Source organism: Schistocerca cancellata, chromosome 1, assembly GCF_023864275.1.
Source record: "Schistocerca cancellata isolate TAMUIC-IGC-003103 chromosome 1, iqSchCanc2.1, whole genome shotgun sequence".
Lineage (NCBI taxonomy): Eukaryota > Metazoa > Arthropoda > Insecta > Orthoptera > Acrididae > Schistocerca > Schistocerca cancellata.
Window position 1 is genome coordinate 556,869,908 of NC_064626.1, and position 18,332 is coordinate 556,888,239.

At 43.6% G+C, this 18,332-nt stretch overlaps 2 protein-coding genes across 2 annotated transcripts in view; both read left to right on the forward strand.

Moving 5' to 3' along the window:
- Positions 1–17,491, forward strand: part of LOC126190658 (uncharacterized) — a 621,645-nt gene extending 604,154 nt beyond the window's left edge. Inside the window, exons 4-5 of the mRNA XM_049931131.1 lie at positions 16,895–17,041; positions 17,288–17,491. Coding sequence (XP_049787088.1) covers positions 16,895–17,041; positions 17,288–17,491 — 351 coding nt within the window. The remainder of the gene's footprint in view (positions 1–16,894; positions 17,042–17,287) is intronic.
- The window catches only part of LOC126180792 (cGMP-dependent protein kinase, isozyme 1), a 597,699-nt gene continuing 596,529 nt past the window's right edge, over positions 17,163–18,332 (forward strand). Inside the window, exon 1 of the mRNA XM_049924720.1 lies at positions 17,163–17,419. The gene's annotated coding sequence lies outside the window, so the exon portion shown is untranslated. The remainder of the gene's footprint in view (positions 17,420–18,332) is intronic.

An 18,332-nucleotide genomic window follows, 5' to 3' on the forward strand; every position in this document is an offset into this window, starting at 1 on the left:
CCGAGCTGGTTCGTATTCTGCTGATCAGTTCGCCGCACTGGTCCCAGCTTGCCACATCGTGGCCAAACTCGTCGCATTGGGTCCAGCACGCCGCGCTGAGCTAGGCCTGTATCATTTGAAAGTCAATCCTCGTTGTCGTGCTTCGTCGCGAGTAGGATTATCGTTTGATTTAACCTTTTATTTTAATGATTATTTAATTATTTATAATTATGAATTTATTTAAGCTAATAAGATTGAAGTGGTGACCAGAAACGTGGCATGTTTATAGGCATTTCATAATGTACGAAAGAACTCCATCGTAGTAATGTTTTCACAATTTTTAAACCTATTTGTTTAACCTTCATTCAAAAGAATATACTATGTATTTATATGTATCTGAATGCATTTCTATTTATTACATATTTATATGCAACATATGAACACAATTTACTGTAAGTCGTAAAATATTAGCGGGTGGAGTACCTATTTGACATGGTGTATGCAGTTGCCTAGTTGGAAGAGAGGTAATGAAAAATAAACAAATTGGGACAGATAAAAAAATGGTTCAAATGGCTCTGAGCACTATGGGACTTAACATCTGAGGTCATCATTCCCGTAGAACTTAGAACTACGTAAACCTAACTAACCTAAGGACATCACATACATCCATGCCCGAGGCAGGATTCGAACCTGTGACAGCAGTGGTCGCGCAGTTCCAGACTGAAGCGCCTAGAGCCGCTCGGCCACACCGGCAGGCGGACAGACAGAAAACGGAAGAGAGAGGGGGAGAAATCGGGAGAGGTCAGCGCACAAAAATGTTCTAGAGTGGAAGGTCCTCAACCGTTCATTCTGCCACTGCGAATTTTGCTACATATAATTCATATGTAGCAAAGTGAAAGTATGTGAATTGTTTTTGCACCACGTGTTTCAAAATTGTTTAACGTTTCGAAAAATACATTGATCATAAAATTAATATTCTCAAAAAATTACTCCAAGTCGAATTCCAAGAAAATTCCTATTCTCTTTCGAAATTTTCAAATTCTACTCTACAAATTGTTATGAACATCATACGTAAGTCCCAGGGCGATTGAAATATTGGGTAGGGGAAATTTTCACGAAGTTGAAAGAATTAGCTACTATGAGTAGTCACTCCCAGTAGTGTCGTACGAGAAAGTATGAGCACCACTTGTTCTTTTTGTTGGACTTTTGGAGCTCTGGACAATACGCCAGGCAAATTAGTAAGAAAATCAGCAAATGGGGCAAAAATTTATAAAGTTTTGAAATTTCGGGAAAATACTCATACGGAATGTAGTAATAAGAAACAGAAAAGTTCACAGGAGGGTTTCTTCCCTCTTTTATCCCCTCCAAAAGTCAATTTGTGCCATATTTTAAATTTATACGTAAATAGGCTCATTTTTCGAACAGAGCTCTTATAAGTAAATATATTCCTCGCAAAATTGTACACGAAAAAGATCTGGTACATCTTTTCATTTATACGTATGGTATTTGGTGTACAAGAATTGGAACAGAATTCTGTTAACGTATTAGTTTGTAGTTTTTGTTACGTAACAAGTATTTAAATGAAAAGCTTGATTATGTGTATGGAAATATTTAGTGGCCTATATATTCTACTTGATGATATTTATTTTGCGGTCAGTATTGTTGACAACAGGAGTACGAGCCAACAATGGAAACGTCAAATTCCTCTTCCCCTTCAATCAGCGCTCCCCTGCCACTATTGTCGCTGCCGTTTCTTCCTGCCCAGGGACCAGTTCAGTTGAGTTAAATGTCGTGAACTGTCAAAGTAATGCCAGGGGGTTCTGTTGTTGTGACAGTATTTATCAGTTTGAGGTGTTATGAAGTGCTTCTGCTTAGTCTAATTTATTTTGTCTCGGCCAAAAAAAAACAATAGTGCTGGACGCTACTACTTGTTTTGTTTGTGGTAAATCTGTTTCGGAAGGACAGACAATAACAGTGACGAAGGGCCTGGAAACTCTGATACACGTCAGCAAGGAAGGATGGGGCTGATAATCTACTACAGGACGCTGGACGGCGAAAGACTACATTCCCGTCTTACACTGTTTTTAATCCGAGCACTTCGTTCTTGTTCGTCCATTCTTGTTATTCCCTCTTGGCTCTTGTACATATTGTATATTACCCGTCTCTTCCTACTCTTTACCAAAATTTTTCTCAGAATTTCGAGCATCTTGCACCATTTTACATTGTCGAACGCCTTTTCCAGGTCGACGATTCCTATTTCATTTTTCCTTAGTCTTGCTTCTACTATCAACCGCAACGACAGAATTGCCTCTCTGGTGCCTTTTACTTTCCTAAACTCGCGCGTAGTGACCGTGCGGTCTGGGGCACCTTGTTACGGATAGCGCGGTCCCTCCCGCCGGAGCTTCAAGTCCACCCTCGGGCATGGGTGTGTGTGTTGTTCTTAGCATAAGTTAGTTTAAATAGTGTGTAAGTCTAGGGACCGATGAAATCAGCAGTATGATCCCTTAAGAATTCACTCTCACGTGATTTTTCTTTCCTAAAGCCAAACTGATTGTCAGCTAACAGATCCTCGATTTTCTTTTCCATTCTTCTGTATATTATTCTTGTCAGCAATTTGGATGAGTGAGCTGTTCAGCTGATAGTGCGATAATTCTCGCACTTCACGTTTGTTGCAGTCGTCGGAATTCTGCGGATAATATTTTTTCGAAAGTCAGATGGTATGTCGCCAGCCTCATACATTCTACGCAACAACCTGAATAGTCGGTTTTCTGCCACTTTCCCAGTGATGTTAGAAATTCTGGTAGAATTTTATCTATCCCTTCTGCCTTATTTGACCTTAAGTCCTGCAAAGCTCTTTTAAATTCTGATTCTAATACTGGATCCCCTAACTCTTCTAAATCGACTCCTGTTTCTTCTTCTATCACATCAGACAAGTCCTCCCCCTCATAGAGGGTTTCAATGTACTCTTTCCATCCATCCGCTCTCTCCTCTACATTTAACAGCGGAATTTTAGAACATGTCTTTTGCTCGAGTATCATGTCGTTTTTGGAAACTCAGAATCTACTATGTAGGAATCAACATGGATTCCGGAAACAGCGATCGTGTGAAACCCAACTCGCTTTATTTGTTCATGAGACCCAGAAAATATTAGATACAGGCTCCCAGGTAGATGCCATTTTCCTTGACTTCCGGAAGGCGTTCGACACAGTTCCGCACTGTCGCCTGATAAACAAAGTAAGAGCCTACGGAATATCAGACCAGCTGTGTGGCTGGATTGAAGAGTTTTTAGCAAACAGAACACAGCATGTTGTTCTCAATGGAGAGACATCTACAGACGTTAAAGTAACCTCTGGCGTGCCACAGGGGAGTGTTATGGGACCATTGCTTTTCACAATATATATAAATGACCTAGTAGATAGTGTCGGAAGTTCCATGCGGCTTTTCGCGGATGATGCTGTAGTATACAGAGAAGTTGCAGCGTTAGAAAATTGTAGCGAAATGCAGGAAGATCTGCAGCGGATAGGCACTTGGTGCAGGGAGTGGCAACTGACCCTTAACATAGACAAATGTAATGTATTGCGAATACATAGAAAGAAGGATCCTTTATTGTATGATTATATGATAGCGGAACAAACACTGGTAGCAGTTACTTCTGTAAAATATCTGGGAGTATGCGTGCGGAACGATTTGAAGTGGAATGATCATATAAAATTAATTGTTGGTAAGGCGGGTACCAGGTTGAGATTCATTGGGAGAGTCCTTAGAAAATGTAGTCCATCAACAAAGGAGGTGGCTTACAAAACACTCGTTCGACCTATACTTGAGTATTGCTCATCAGTGTGGGATCCGTACCAGATCGGGTTGACGGAGGAGATAGAGAAGATCCAAAGAAGAGCGGCGCGTTTCGTCACAGGGTTATTTGGTAACCGTGATAGCGTTACGGAGATGTTTAACAAACTCAAGTGGCAGACCCTGCAAGAGAGGCGCTCTGCATCGCGGTGTAGCTTGCTCGCCAGGTTTCGAGAGGGTGCGTTTCTGGATGAGGTATCGAATATATTGCTTCCCCCTACTTATACCTCCCGAGGAGATCACGAATGTAAAATTAGAGAGATTAGAGCGCGCACAGAGGCTTTCAGACAGTCGTTCTTCCCGCGAACCATACGCGACTGGAACAGGAAAGGGAGATAATGACAGTGGCACGTAAAGTGCCCTCCGCCACACACCGTTGGGTGGCTTGCGGAGTATAAATGTAGATGTAGATGTAGATGAACTCCCGTTGCACTCTTAATGTTACCACCCGAGCTTTTAATTTTACCGAATATTGTTTTGTCTTTCCTATATGCTGAATCAGTCATCCCGACAATGATTTCTTTTTAGATTTCTTCACGCTTTTCATACAGACATTTCGTCTTAGCTTCCCTGCACTTCCTACTTATTTCATTCCTCAGAGACTTGTATTTCTGTATTCCTGAGTTTCCCGAAACATTTTTGTACTTCCTCCTTTCATCAATCAACTAAAGTATTTCTTCTGTTACCCATGGTTCGTTCTTTGTACCAATGTTTTTCTTTCCAACTTCTGTGATGGCCCTTCTTAGAGATGCCCATTCCTCTTCAGCTGTATTGCCTACTGAGGTATTCTTATTGTCGTATCTACAGCCTTAGAGTACTTCAAGCGTATGTCGTCAATCTTTAGAACTTCCGTATCCCACTTCCTTGCATGTTGATTCTTGCTGACTAATGTCTTAAACTTCAGCCGACTCTTCATCACTACTATATTGCGATTTGAGTCTATATTTGCTCTTGGGTGCGCCTTACAATCCAATATCTGATTTTGGAATCTCTGGCTGACCATGATATGATTTAACTGAAATTTTCCAGTATCACCCAACCTTTTACAAGTATACCTCCTCTTCTTGTCATTCTTGAACAGGGTATTCGCTATTACTAGCTGAAATTTGTTACAGAACTCAATTAGTCTTTCTCCTGTCTCATTCCTTGTCCCAAGCCCATATTCTCCTGTAACCTTTTCTTCTACTCCTTCCCCTACAACTTCATTCCAGTTCCCATGACTATTAGATTTTCATCTCCCTTTATGTACCGTATTACCCTTTCAATATCCTCATATACTTTCTCTATCTCCTCATCTTCAGCTTGCGACGTCGGCATGTATATCTGAACCATCGTTGTCGGTGTTGGTTTGCTGTCGATTCTGATAAGAACAACCCTATCACTGAACTGTTCACAGTAACACACTCTCTGCCCTACCTTCCTATCTCGTCCTGCTCTCATTATACCATTACCTGTTGCTATTGATATTACCCTAGGCCTATACTCATCTGACCAGAAATCCTGGCCTTCTTTCCATTTCACCTTACTGACCCATACTACACCAGACTGATCCTTTGCATTTCCGTTTCCAGATTTTCTGGCTTCCCTACCACGGTCAAACTTCTGACATTCCATGTCCCGACTCGTAGAATGTTATCTTTTCGTTGGTTATTGAATATTTTCCTCATATTCCCCTTCCCCTTGGCATACCCTCTCGGAGATCCAAATGAGGACTATACCGGAATCTTTTGCCAATGAAGAGATCTTCATGACACTTTTTCTGTTACAGGACACATGTCCTGTGGATACACGTTATATGTCTTTAATGCAGTGGTTACCATTGGTTCTGCATCCTCATGCCGTTGGTCGTTACTGTTTCTCCCGCCTGTAGGGACAGTTTCCCACCCCAAGGACAAGAGGGTGCCCTGAACGTCTGTCCGTTCCTAGACCGTCTTTGACAAGACCGTTGTGAGAATGAAGTGACTTCTTATGCCGGAAGTCTTCGGCAGCGAATGCTGATTGTTGTTGTTGTGGTCTTCAGTCCTGAGACTGGTTTGATGCAGCTCTCCATGCTACTCTATCCTGTGCAAGCTTCTTCATCTCCCAGTACCTACTGCAGCCAACATCCTTCTGAATCTGTTTAGTGTAATCGTCTCTTGGTCTACCTATACGATTTTTACACTGCCCTCCAATACTAAATTTGTGATCCCTTGATGCCTCAGAACATGTCCTACCAACCGATCCCTTCTTCTAGTCAAGTTGTGCCACAAACTCCTCCCCAATTCTATTCAATACCTCCTCATTAGTTACGTGATCTGCCCACGTAATTTTCAGCATTCTTCTGTAGCACCACATTTCGAAAGCTTCTATTCTCTTTTTGTCCAAACTAGTCCATGTATCACTTCCATACATGGCTACGCTCCATACAAATACTTTCACAAACGACTTCCTGACACTTAAATCAATACTCGATGTTAACAAATTTCTCTTCTTCAGAAACGCTTTCCTTGCCATTGCCAGTCTACATTTTATATCCTCTCTACTTCAACCATCATCAGTTATTTTACTCCCCAAATAGCAAAATTCCTTTACTACTTTAAGTGTCTCATTTCCTAATCTAATTCCCTCAGCATCACCCGACTTAATTCGAATACATTCCATTATCCTCGTTTTACTTTTGTTGATGTTCACCTTATACCCTCCTTTCATGACACTGTCCATTCCGTTCAACTGCTCTTCCAAGTCCTTTGCTGTCTCTGACAGAATTACAATGTCATCGGCGAACCTCAAAGTTTTTATTTCTTCTCCATGGATTTTAATACCTACTCCGAATTTTTCTTTTGTTTCCTTTACTGCTTGCTCAATATACAGATTGAATAACATCGGGGATAGGCTACAACCCAGTCTCACTCCCTTCCCAACCACTGCTTCCCTTTCATGCCCCTCGACTCTTATAACTGCCATCTGGTTTCTGTACAAATTGTAAATAGCCTTTCGTTCCCTGTATTTTACCCCTGCCACCCTCAGAATTTGAAAGAGAGTATTCCAATCAAAATTGTCAAAAGCTTTCTGTAAGTCTACAAATGCTAGAAACGTAGGTTTGCCTTTTCTTAACCTAGCTTCTAAGAAAAGTCGTAGGGTCAGTATTGTCTCACGTGTTCCAACATTTCTACGGAATCCAAACTGATCTTCCCCGAGGTCAGCTTCTACCAGTTTTTCCATTCGTCTGTAGAGAATACGCGTTAGTATTTTGCATCCGTGACTTATTAAACTGATATTTCGGTAATTTTCACATCTGTCAAGTGACAAGTAAACGTTGAGTTGTTGTACAGTGCTATCATCTTGCTATTCGCAGGAGAACTTCTGTAAAGTTTGGAAGGTTAGGAGACGAGGTACTGGCAGAAATAAAGCTGTGAGTACCGGGCGTGAGTCGTGCTTCGGTAGCTCAGTTGGTAGAGCACTTGCCCGCGAAAGGCAAAGGTCCCGAGTTCGAGTCTCGGTCGGGCACACAGTTTTAATCTGCCAGGAAGTTTCATATCAGCGCACACTCCGCTGCAGAGTGAAAATCTCATTCTGGAAACATCCCCTAGGCTGTGGCTAAGCCATGTCTCCGCAATATCCTTTCTTTCAGGAGTGCTAGCTCTGCATGGTTCGCAGGAGAGCTTCTGTAAAGTTTGGAAGGTAGGAGACGAGGTACTGGCAGAAGTAAAGCTGTGAGTACCGGGCGTGAGTCGTGCTTCGGTAGCTCAGTTGGTAGAGCACTTGCCCGCGAAAGGCAAAGGTCCCGAGTTCGAGTCTCGGTCGGGCACACAGTTTTAATCTGCCAGGAAGTTTCATATCAGCGCACACTCCGCTGCAGAGTGAAAATCTCATTCTGGAAACATCCCCTAGGCTGTGGCTAAGCCACGTCTCCGCAATATCCTTTCTTTCAGGGGTGCTAGTTCTGCAAGGTTCGCAGGAGAGCTTCTGTAAAGTTTGGAAGGTAGGAGACGAGGTACTGGCAGAAGTAAAGCTGTGAGTACCGGGCGTGAGTCGTGCTTCGGTACCTCAGTTGGTAGAGCACTTGCCCGCGAAAGGCAAAGGTCCCGAGTTCGAGTCTCGGTCGGGCACACAGTTTTAATCTGCCAGGAAGTTTCATATCAGCGCACACTCCGCTGCAGAGTGAAAAATCTCATTCTGATTGTTCGGTAATTTTCACATCTGTCAGCACCTGCTTTCTTTGTGATCAGAATTATTATATTCTTCTTGAAGTCTGAGGGTATTTCGCCTGTCTCATACATCTTGCTCACCAGATAGTAGAGTTTTGTCAGGACTGGCTCTCCCAAGGCCGTCAGTAGTTCTAATGGAATGTAGTCTACTCCTGGGGCCTTGTTTCGACTAAAGTCTTTCAGTGCTCTGTCAAACTCTTCACGCAGTATCGTATCTCCCATTTCATCTTCATCTACATCCTCTTCCATTTCCATAATATTGTCCTCAAGTTCATTGCCCTTGTACAGGCCCTCTATATACTCCACCCACCTTTCTGCTTTCCCTTCTTTGCTTAGAACTGGGTTTCCATCTGAGCTCTTGATATTCATACAGGTGGTTCTCTGTTCTCCAAAGGTCTCTCTAATTTTCCTGTAGGCAGTATCTATCTTACCCCTAGTGAGATAACCCTCCACATCCTTACATTTGTCCTCTAACCATCCCTGCTTAGCCATTTTGCACTTCCTGTCGATCTTGTTTTTGAGACGTTTGTGTTCCTTTTTGCCTGCTTCATTTACTGCATTTTTACATTTTCTCCTTTCATCATTTAAATTCAGTATTTCTTCTGTTACCCAAGGATTTCTACTAACCCTCGTCTTTTTACCTACTTGATCCCCTGCTGCCTTCACTACTTCATCTGTCAAAGCTACCCATTCTTCTTCTACTGTATTTCTTTCCCCAATTCCTTTCAATTGTTCCCTTATGCTCTCCCTGAAACTCTGTACAACCTCTGGTTCTTTCAGTTTATCCAGGTCCCATCTCCTTAAATTCCCACCTTTTTGCAGTTTCTTCAGTTTTAATCTACAGTTCATAACCAATAGATTGTGATCAGAGTCCACATCTGCCCCTGGAAATGTCTTACAATTTAAAACCTGGTTCCTAAATCTCTGTCTTACCATTATGTAATCTATCTGAAACCTGCTGATTATTAACCAGAATTTAAGCGTTAGCTGGTTTCGAACCCGAGACCGATGGCGTTTTGATTATTAATGAAGCACGCTACCATTATTTTCTTTCTTTGTTCGGTATTGTTCGTTGCGTTTGGTCTGGGCGGACGTCACAAGACATCCGTTTAAGCTTATTGATTCCTTTACTCATTTTTTTGTTACGGAGGGCGAGCAGCCCTCTGACCGAATACGCTGAGCTAACGTGCCGGCATCATTAGACAGACTCTATTCAATCATACATGAAAACTGGTTCTGAGCTGCACAGTCTGCAGGTGTTAGCACTTCAACTTCTGTCGGAAAATTGTCAAGATCTATTACCTATCTGAAGCTAGCATGGCTTCGGCCGCTGGTAATACGATGTTTTGGAAGGCGTTATTGTCCATAAGGGTGAACTCGTGTCCGTATTCCATCACAAATAGCAGACAATGCATTCTCACCTGTGAGCCAGACATCTTGACACCATTAAGGACCCTTTCCATGCGCACTGCTGTTCTGTAGGGCAGGTTTTCCAGTTTTTCTTGTAGCCTTTGAAAAGCATCTTTGTGGAGTCTTTGGATGCGCCTCGTGAGATTTCCACTGTGTCTTCTCTGGGAATGCAAGGTTGGAATTAAAATTGAGTTAAACATCCGTGACATACCATGTTTTCGGCAAACATTTCACTGAATCGAAATGCTATGCTTTTAAATCCACGAAACAAACTCATTTCTCTTACTTAGCCTTAGTCTCGCAAAACATGTTCACAGTTAACAAATCGACTTCGTTCAGGTAAGTCAAATGGCTCTGAGCACTATGTGACTTAACATCTGAGGTCATCAGTTCCCTAGAACTTACAGCTAATTAAACCTAACTAACCTAAGGGCATCACACACATCCATGCGCGAGGCAGGATTCGAAACCGCGACCGTAGCGGTCGCGCGGTTCCAGACTGAAGCGCCTAGAACCGCATGGCCACTGCGGCCGGCTCGGATAAGTCAAAAAGTAGTTCAAAACGCGGTACAGAGGGCGAAACAAGAGTGTAAAAGCGTGTCAAGTGCGTGAATGCAGTGAGCATATTGTCCGGCAGCCAGCAGCATTTACGATTAGTCAAGATGGACCATTCAGTTTTGCTTATAAATGGTCTAGGGGTAGCGTTTCTGATTCATAATCCAAATGTCTTCGGTCCCCGATCCCGCCGCTACTTAAATTTTGATTAATAATGAGCATTGGCGGCTGAAGACTTCCAGCATAAGAAGTCACCCTCATTCTGCCAACGGGCTTGTCAAAGAGGGCGAAGGAGCGGACAGAGGTTCAGGGCACTCTCTTGTAATAGGGATGGGAAACTGCCCCTAAAGGCGGAAGAATCAGCAGTGATCAACAGCATTAGGTTCAAATGGTTCAAATGGCTCTGAGCGCTAGGCGACTTAACATCTGAGGTCATCATTCACCTAGAACTTAGAACTAATTAAACCTAACTAACCTAAGGACATCACACACATCCATGCCCGAGGCAGGATTCGAACCTGCGACCGTAGCGGTCGCTCGGCTCCAGACTGTAGCGCCTAGAACAGCATTACGATAAAGTTGGTATGGAAACCACTGCATTAAATACACGTAACGTGTATCCAAAGGACATGTGGCCTGTAATTGAAGAAGTGTCATGATGATCCCTCCATTGGCAAAAGATTCCGGAATAGTCCCCCATTCGGATCTCCGAGAGGGGACTGCCAAGGGAGAGATTACCATGAGATAAAGACTGAATAATCAACGGTAGGATAACGTTCTACGAGTCGGAGCGTGGAATGTCCGAAGCTTGAACGTTGTAGGGAAACTGGTAAATAGGAAAAGGGAAATGCAAGGCTCAATCTAGATATAGTAGGGGTCAGTGAAGTGGAAAGAAGACAAGGATTTCTGGTCAGATGAGTGTAGGGCAATATCAACAGCAGCAGAAAATAGTGTAAAAGTAGTAGGATTCGTTATGAATAGGAAGGTAGGGCAGAGAGTATGTAACTGTGAACAGTTCAGTGAGAGGGTCGTACTTATCAGAATCGACAGCAAACCAACACCGACAACGATAATTCAGGTATACACGCCGACGTCGCAAGCTCAAGATGAAGAGATAGAGAAAGTGTATGAGGATATTGAAAGGATAATACACTTCTGGAAATGGAAAAAAGAACACATTGACACCGGTGATCATGTGATGTATCTGACCCCAGGAATGTGTCAATAAAGTTTCCCCTTCCTGGGACAATGAATTCACGGTGTTCTTATTTAAATTTCCAGGAGTGTATTTTTACCGATGAAAACTCTTTCAACATCACAGGGTGTTACAGGGCAATACTTAACCATTGCACGACTTTATAACCAGATATCTGCTTGCTAGATTCTCCTTAGAGAATTTTACACCATCACGAAGAAATGTTGGTCTGTGATTTCAAATCTCTACTTTTTAAAATTTTGTCTGACATAAACCTTCCTACGATACATGGTGGTGGGTCATTTGCAGTTCTCTTAGCGAGTACAACTCTAATGCACTATACAGCGGGAGTCCTCATGTTTCTATGACATACATGGTGGACGACAATTTACCAAAATTACACTTAAAATAGTTTTCCCTCAGGAAAAGGAGAGGGCACGCGTGTTTGTGCCCGCTTGGGCAGCCTGCTTCCTGCTTTCCGCCATCGACCTGTCGGGCACAGCCGCACAGCACGGGACACAGGCTAACATGGTCCACATTTTCCCTTAAAATTTAACAATTTAAAAAGAATAATTACAAAAATGAGTGATGTGGTCCAAATTAAATTGCAATGTTAATTCTTGATGAAATAGAAAAGAGTTAAAAAAATCTTCGATGTTTGTTCTGTCTCGAATATGACTTATATGGTGGGTTTATTTTGTAAATCAATTTCATCAACTAACATCTTTAATTTAAATAACATTTTTCAAACGTATTTACCGTTCCCAAGATACAGTGATCCAAAAATTGGTATTTTCAAAACAATACTCTTGGTCGATTCTCTAAAAAAACGGCTCGAAAAATTTTAGTCGGAAATTTTTCCGAATCTACTTGACGAATTGTTCTTAACATCGTTTGCAAACAGTTTGAAGCCCATTAAAATACTAGTTGTACAAACATTAGAAAGATTTTGTCACTAGTCACTTCCAGAATAACGTAAGTTCGAGAAGGTATGTGTATTGTTCGTGCACTCATGGTTTTTTTTTTTTTTTTTTTTTTTTTACTATATTCATCTGAAAATTTCCTCTGATAATGCTTCTCTAGAAAGTTCTTTAAATTTGTGCTATTTTGTTTTCTCAACAGTGTTCAATTCAAATTGAGCTCATACCAAAACGGATTAATTCGTTACAAGTCCTGAATAACTTTGCTAACACGTTTTCGTGAGTTATGAACCCCCGATTGCTAGTTATGGAGACAGTACCGTTCTGCCTGTACCGCAGGACAGTTATTGGCCTCAATAACGTTATTCCTCTTGTATTACCACACTGCATTTCGTTATGTACCGAAATTCATTTCGTTACTGCAACAATGGCACACGGCATAACGTTTCAACCCACAATACCGTTATTCCAGTACCGTTATTCCTTTTCTGTTACCCAAAATTGTTCCGCTACGTATCGTAGTTCATTTCGTTACTGCGATAACGGTAAACCGTATAACGTTTTTTGGACAACATGGTTGTGGAGAGAAGCAGCTATTAGTATGATTAAAAAATAATTCAAGAACAGTCTTTTGGAGTTATGTAGACAGGAGTGACACCACCAGTAGTCGACCAATGGTGTAAACGCCCAGAAGATGACCCCTACGTCGGGTTGAAACCGGTTGGCGGTATTATAACAATAATAAATGCGATTAAGACTGTTCTGGAATTATTGATTATCGTACAACGTTTTAATCGATAATAACGTTTTCCGGCACCGCAGGACAACAACGGCACTAGTACAAGTGGAACATGTAACAGAACGTTTTATTGATAAGGGGCCCATATAACGTTACTGATGTGTTACTTAAGTTAAGGATCTTGGTCTGGAGCGCTACAGATTGTCACCACGTCATTATTGTTGCAGTTTCACTTGATGAGGCAGCAGAGATATGCGCGACTACAGCAGAGTGAGTATAACAGCCGGTCGAAGTGGCCGTGCGGTTAAAGGCGCTGCAGTCTGGAACCGCAAGACCGCTACGGTCGCAGGTTCGAATCCTGCCTCGGGCATGGATGTTTGTGCTGTCCTTAGGTTAGTTAGGTTTAACTAGTTCTAAGTTCTAGGGGACTAATGACCTCAGCAGTTGAGTCCCATAGTGCTCAGAGCCATTTGAACCAATTTGAGTATAACATTTCTGAAGTATTTAGACCGGTGGATAAATCCCCTCTTTATCTGTGACGTGAAATTTCAACGAGATAACACAAGAACGCATGTTCTTCGTGCTGACCTCCACAACGCAGTGTGTGCCGGACTGTTTTGGCCACCAAATACGCCAGATCTCCTAACCACTGAAAGCATACACTAAGGAGCCAAATGTATGCCCAGTTGTTGTACAGCTTCTTGGCCCATCTTATTTAGACGTGATCCTGTTTGGCACGGATTCGACAAATCCTTGCTAGGTTTCCGCAGGTATTTGCCATCAGACGTTTGTGCACAGGTCAAGTAATTTCCGTACATTTTTTGGCGGTAGATGTAAGGTGTGGGGCTGGCTCCCAATAGCGTCTAGATGTGATCCACTGGTTTCTGGTCAGGAGACTTTGGAAGTCAATAGATCAGCATAAGATCACTATCAGCGTGACTGTCATGCACCTCAAACCACTGAACCACTGTAGCATGACTTTTACCTTGGGATACGAAATTTATTCTGCTGGAATATGCCATTCCTGTAGGAGGGGCGGGGCGGGGCGGGGGGTCTACATCAAGTACGAAGAAATGCAGGTGGTCTGCGATAATGTTGACGTAATCCACTACTACCATAAGTCCTATGGAATGTTCAATGAGTATCCCCGAAAGCATAATACTGGCTTAATAATGGCTGAAATTTTTACGATATATTCCTAAGATATCCTAATATCCTAGAAAATTTTCTTGATGTCGGTATCCACGTAAAGTCTGATGTGAGGAGAAAACGTTGCTTATAAAGTGACACAGAACAAAGAAATATGCTGCAAAGTGTCCGTTATCATCACAAGGGGTCTGCGTACCCTATATTGTTGAAATAAAGTACATGCAAAACTTTTTTGCATGAAAATTCAGTCTGAGGTGTAAAATTAGTTTTGCCCTATTTCAGTTTCACATAAGTAAACTGTCAATATTTTACTGACGCAAACGAGTGATATGCTCTATTGCAGCAGAGAAAAGAAGGGAAACCAGCGGCAAAATGCACCTATCGGAGCACATTCAAAAGCGAATATGCTATTGTTTGAAAGACTGTGACTGGAAAGTGGAGTACCAGCTGTCACATTCTACCTTCGTCAGCACCTTTAAAAATTTTCCACAAGATTTTTGCATGCGAAGATAATGCGATTTTTATGCTGAGATAGGAGGAGACAATGGCAGTGGAAAAAAGATGGAAATGTAATAAACACTGGAAGATAATAGGTAGCGGTTGCGATGTAGGAATAGTGAAGGAGACAATGACAGTGTGACAGAAAAAAGGGACTCAGAGGCAGTGGACTATAGTTGACAGTGACAGAACAGAGCTGGGAAAAGAGTGAAGGAGGTAGTGCTAGTAGGACAGGAACAAAGAGAAGGAGAAAGCAGAAGTGGGTGAGAAGTGTGATAATAAGAGACAGAGTCTATGGTAGTGACAACAAGGAAGAAAGATAGCGAGAAGATACAGCATCAGTGGGAAGGAATGAATGAGATAGGTAGTAATGGAAAGAACGATGGTGATCGTGGCTGTGAGACAGGAGACAGTGATAGGTAGAGAGGCACAAAGAAAGAATGAGAATGAACAGGCTGAATGAGTAAGTGTTTACAGGCATTTGGGAATACATGGGTATGAGCGACTTAACAGCGATGGAGAAGTGGTTCAAATGGCTCTAAGCACTATGGGACTTAACACCGGAGGTCATCAGTCCCATAGACTTAGAAATCCTTAAACCTAACTAAACTAAGGACATCACACACATCCATGCCCGAGGCAGGATTCGAAACTGTAGAAGTGGGTGTGAGAGAGTTAAGGTAGGGGAGAGTGTGGGAGTGATAGGTGAACTGCATGTTAAAAAGAGCGCGAATGTGCTCGTTCGTCAAAATTTGAAGTTGACAACGAAGGTAGAACAAGGCAGCTGGTACCCCAGTTTTCAGTCAGAGTCTTTGAAACCGGAGCATATTCTTCATTGTTTGTGCTCCGATAGGAGCATTTTTCCCGCTGGTCCCGTGCACGGAGGTGACGGAGGTCATGGGATGTCTCCCAACAACCATGTCGGATCTCCTTTTTCCCGGCTTAGTGCAGCAACACGACGTGGCACTGTTCCAAAAGTCGATGGAAGTCACCGCAGATGTGTTGAGCCATGTTGCCTCTATAGCAGTCCATAACTTCGAAAGAGTTGCCAATGTAGGATGTTGTGCACGTACTGACCTGATGATGTACCATAAATTTTCGATGGGATTCATGTCGAGTGATATGAGAGGCCAAATCATTCGCCTGAACTGTCCAGAATGTTCTTCAAACCAATCGCGACCAACTGAGGCCCGATAACATGCCACATTGTCATTCATAGAAATTTGATTATTGTTTAGGAACATGAAGTCTGCCGGCCGGAGTGGCCATGCGGTTCTAGGCGCTACAGTCTGGAACCGAGCGATCGCTACGGTAGCAGATTCGAATCCTGCCTCGAGCATGGATGTGTGTGATGTCCTTAGGTTAGTTAGGTTTAATTAGTTCTAAGTTCTAGGCGACTGATGACCTCAGAAGTTAAGCCGCATAGTGCTCAGAACCATTTTGAACATGAAGTCTATGAATGGCGGCAAATGGTCTCCAAGTAGCCTAACATAACCGTTTCCTGTCAATGATCGGTTCAGTTGGACGAGAGTACCCAGTACATTCCGTCTAAACATAGCCCATACCATTGTGGAGTCAACACCAGCTTGCACAGTGCCTTGATGACCACTTGAATGTACGGCTTCGTGGGATCTGTGCTACACTCGAACCCTACCATCACCTCTTATCACCTGAAATCGGGACTCGTCCGCCCAGGCCACAGTTTTTCTGTCGTCTAGTGTCCAAGCAGTATGGTGACAATCCCAGAAGAGGCGCTGCAGGCGATGTCGTGCTTTTAGCAAAGGCAGTCGCACCGGCCATCTGCTGCCATAGCCCGTTAACGCTAAATTTCACCGCACTGTCGTCATATGTCCCACATTGATTTCTGCGGCTATTTCACGCAGTGTTGCTTGCCTGTTAGCGCTGATAGCTCCACGCAAACGCTGCTGCTCTCGGTCGTTAAGTGAAGGCTCTTGGCCACTGCGTTGGCTGAAGCAGGAGGTAATCCCTGAAATTATCGGCACAGTCTTGATCGTATGCGTTTCGGAATATTGAATTCCCTAATGATTTCTGATATGCAATGTTCTAGTCTCGAACTACCACTCCACGTTCAAAGTCTGTTAAATCGCGTCGTGCAGCCATAATCATGTCGGAAGCCTTTTCACATGAATAATCAGAGTACAAATAACAGCTCCACAAGTGCACTACCTTGTGTACGCGATACTGTATTTGTCCACTTCGCTATCACATGACTTTTCACATCTCAGTCTTTTCGCACAATAAGTAAAATTTCGTTATTTGCTATATTTCGTGGCGTCACAATTTTAATGGACAACAGTGTGTAATTGTACAATGATGGATGGTTGAATAAACAGCCATGTACGTTCGCTGTGTGATGTGAGGCAGTTGTTGAGTGTGTGCGTGTGTCCCGCAGCACCGCGACGGGCCGGATGGCATGGCGAGCGCGCCGCAGCAGCCGCGCCGGCCTCCGGACGAGGGCGAAGATGAGGAGGAGCGCCAGGGGCCCCCGCGTGGCGGCGCTGGCGTCGCCGGCGGCTGTGGCAGCCGCGAGTGCTGCGAGGCGGACTCAGACGGCCGCGGCCGCTGCTGCGAGCAGCATGCGCTGCTGCCCCACGCCGACGCCGACGCCGACATGGGCAACGGCGCCTCCGGACGCGCTGCCGCCGCAGGGGCCGCCAAGCTCAGCGCCGGCGCCGGCGACCACCTGCGCCGCCTGCACCTGCACCACCAGTCGCCGCCCCCGCCGCCGCCGCCGGCCGTCGTCTTCCCGGACGACTACGAGTACCTGCGCGGGCTGGTGCCGCAGCTGAAGCGCGAGATCAAGGAGCTGGAGGGCAAGACCGACTCACTGGGCGCCGAGGTGGTCGACCTGCGCCGACAGCTCGCCACCAAGGAGCAGCAGGTGCTGCGGCTCCAGCGCGAAGTCCACAAGCTCAAGGTAGGCGCGCAACTGCTTGCTTCATTCAGCAATCTTACTTTACTGACTGGCTCGTTTTCAAGATCGCGATAGTCCCTCTATGTTACGACAGTGATCTTTGGCTTTACCTGAGATCTAGGTTAGACTGAAAGGTGACAGTCGTGAATTGGTGAATTAAGCGAATGTCTGATGGCAGTATTATAAACCGGGTGATCAAAAAGTCAGTATAAATTTGAAAACTGAATAAATCACAGAATAATGCATATAGAGAGGTACAAATTGACACACATGCTTGGAATGACATGGTATTTTATTAGAACCAAAAAAATACAAACGTTCAAACAATTTCCGACAGACGGCGCTTCATCTGATCAGAATAGTAATAATTAGCATAACAAAGTAAGACAAAGTAAAGATGAGGTCCTTTACAGGAAATGCTCAATATGTCCACCATCATTCCTCAACGATAGCTGTAGTCGAGGAATAATGTTGTGAACAGCACTGTAAAGCATGTCCGGAGTTATGGTGAGGCATTGGCGTCGGATGTTGTCTTTCAGCATCCCTAGAGATGTCGGTTGATCACGATACACTTGCGACTTCAGGTAACCCCAAAGCCAATAATCGCACGGACTGAATCTGTGGACGTGGGAAGCCAAGCATGACGAAAGTGGCGGCTGAGCACACGATCATCACCAAACGACGCGCGCAAGAGATCTTTCACGCGTCTAGCAATACTTTCTTTTTTTTTTTTGTTCTAATAAAACCCCATGTCATTCCAAGCATGTGTGTCAATTTTTACCTCTCTATCTACATTATCCGTGGTTTCTTAAGTTTTCAAATTTATACTGACTATTTGATCACCCGGTACATGCACTCACACTAAGTGATTCCTTTTAATTTGGGGTCTGAGCGTCTTCTTTCTAATCTCCTTCAA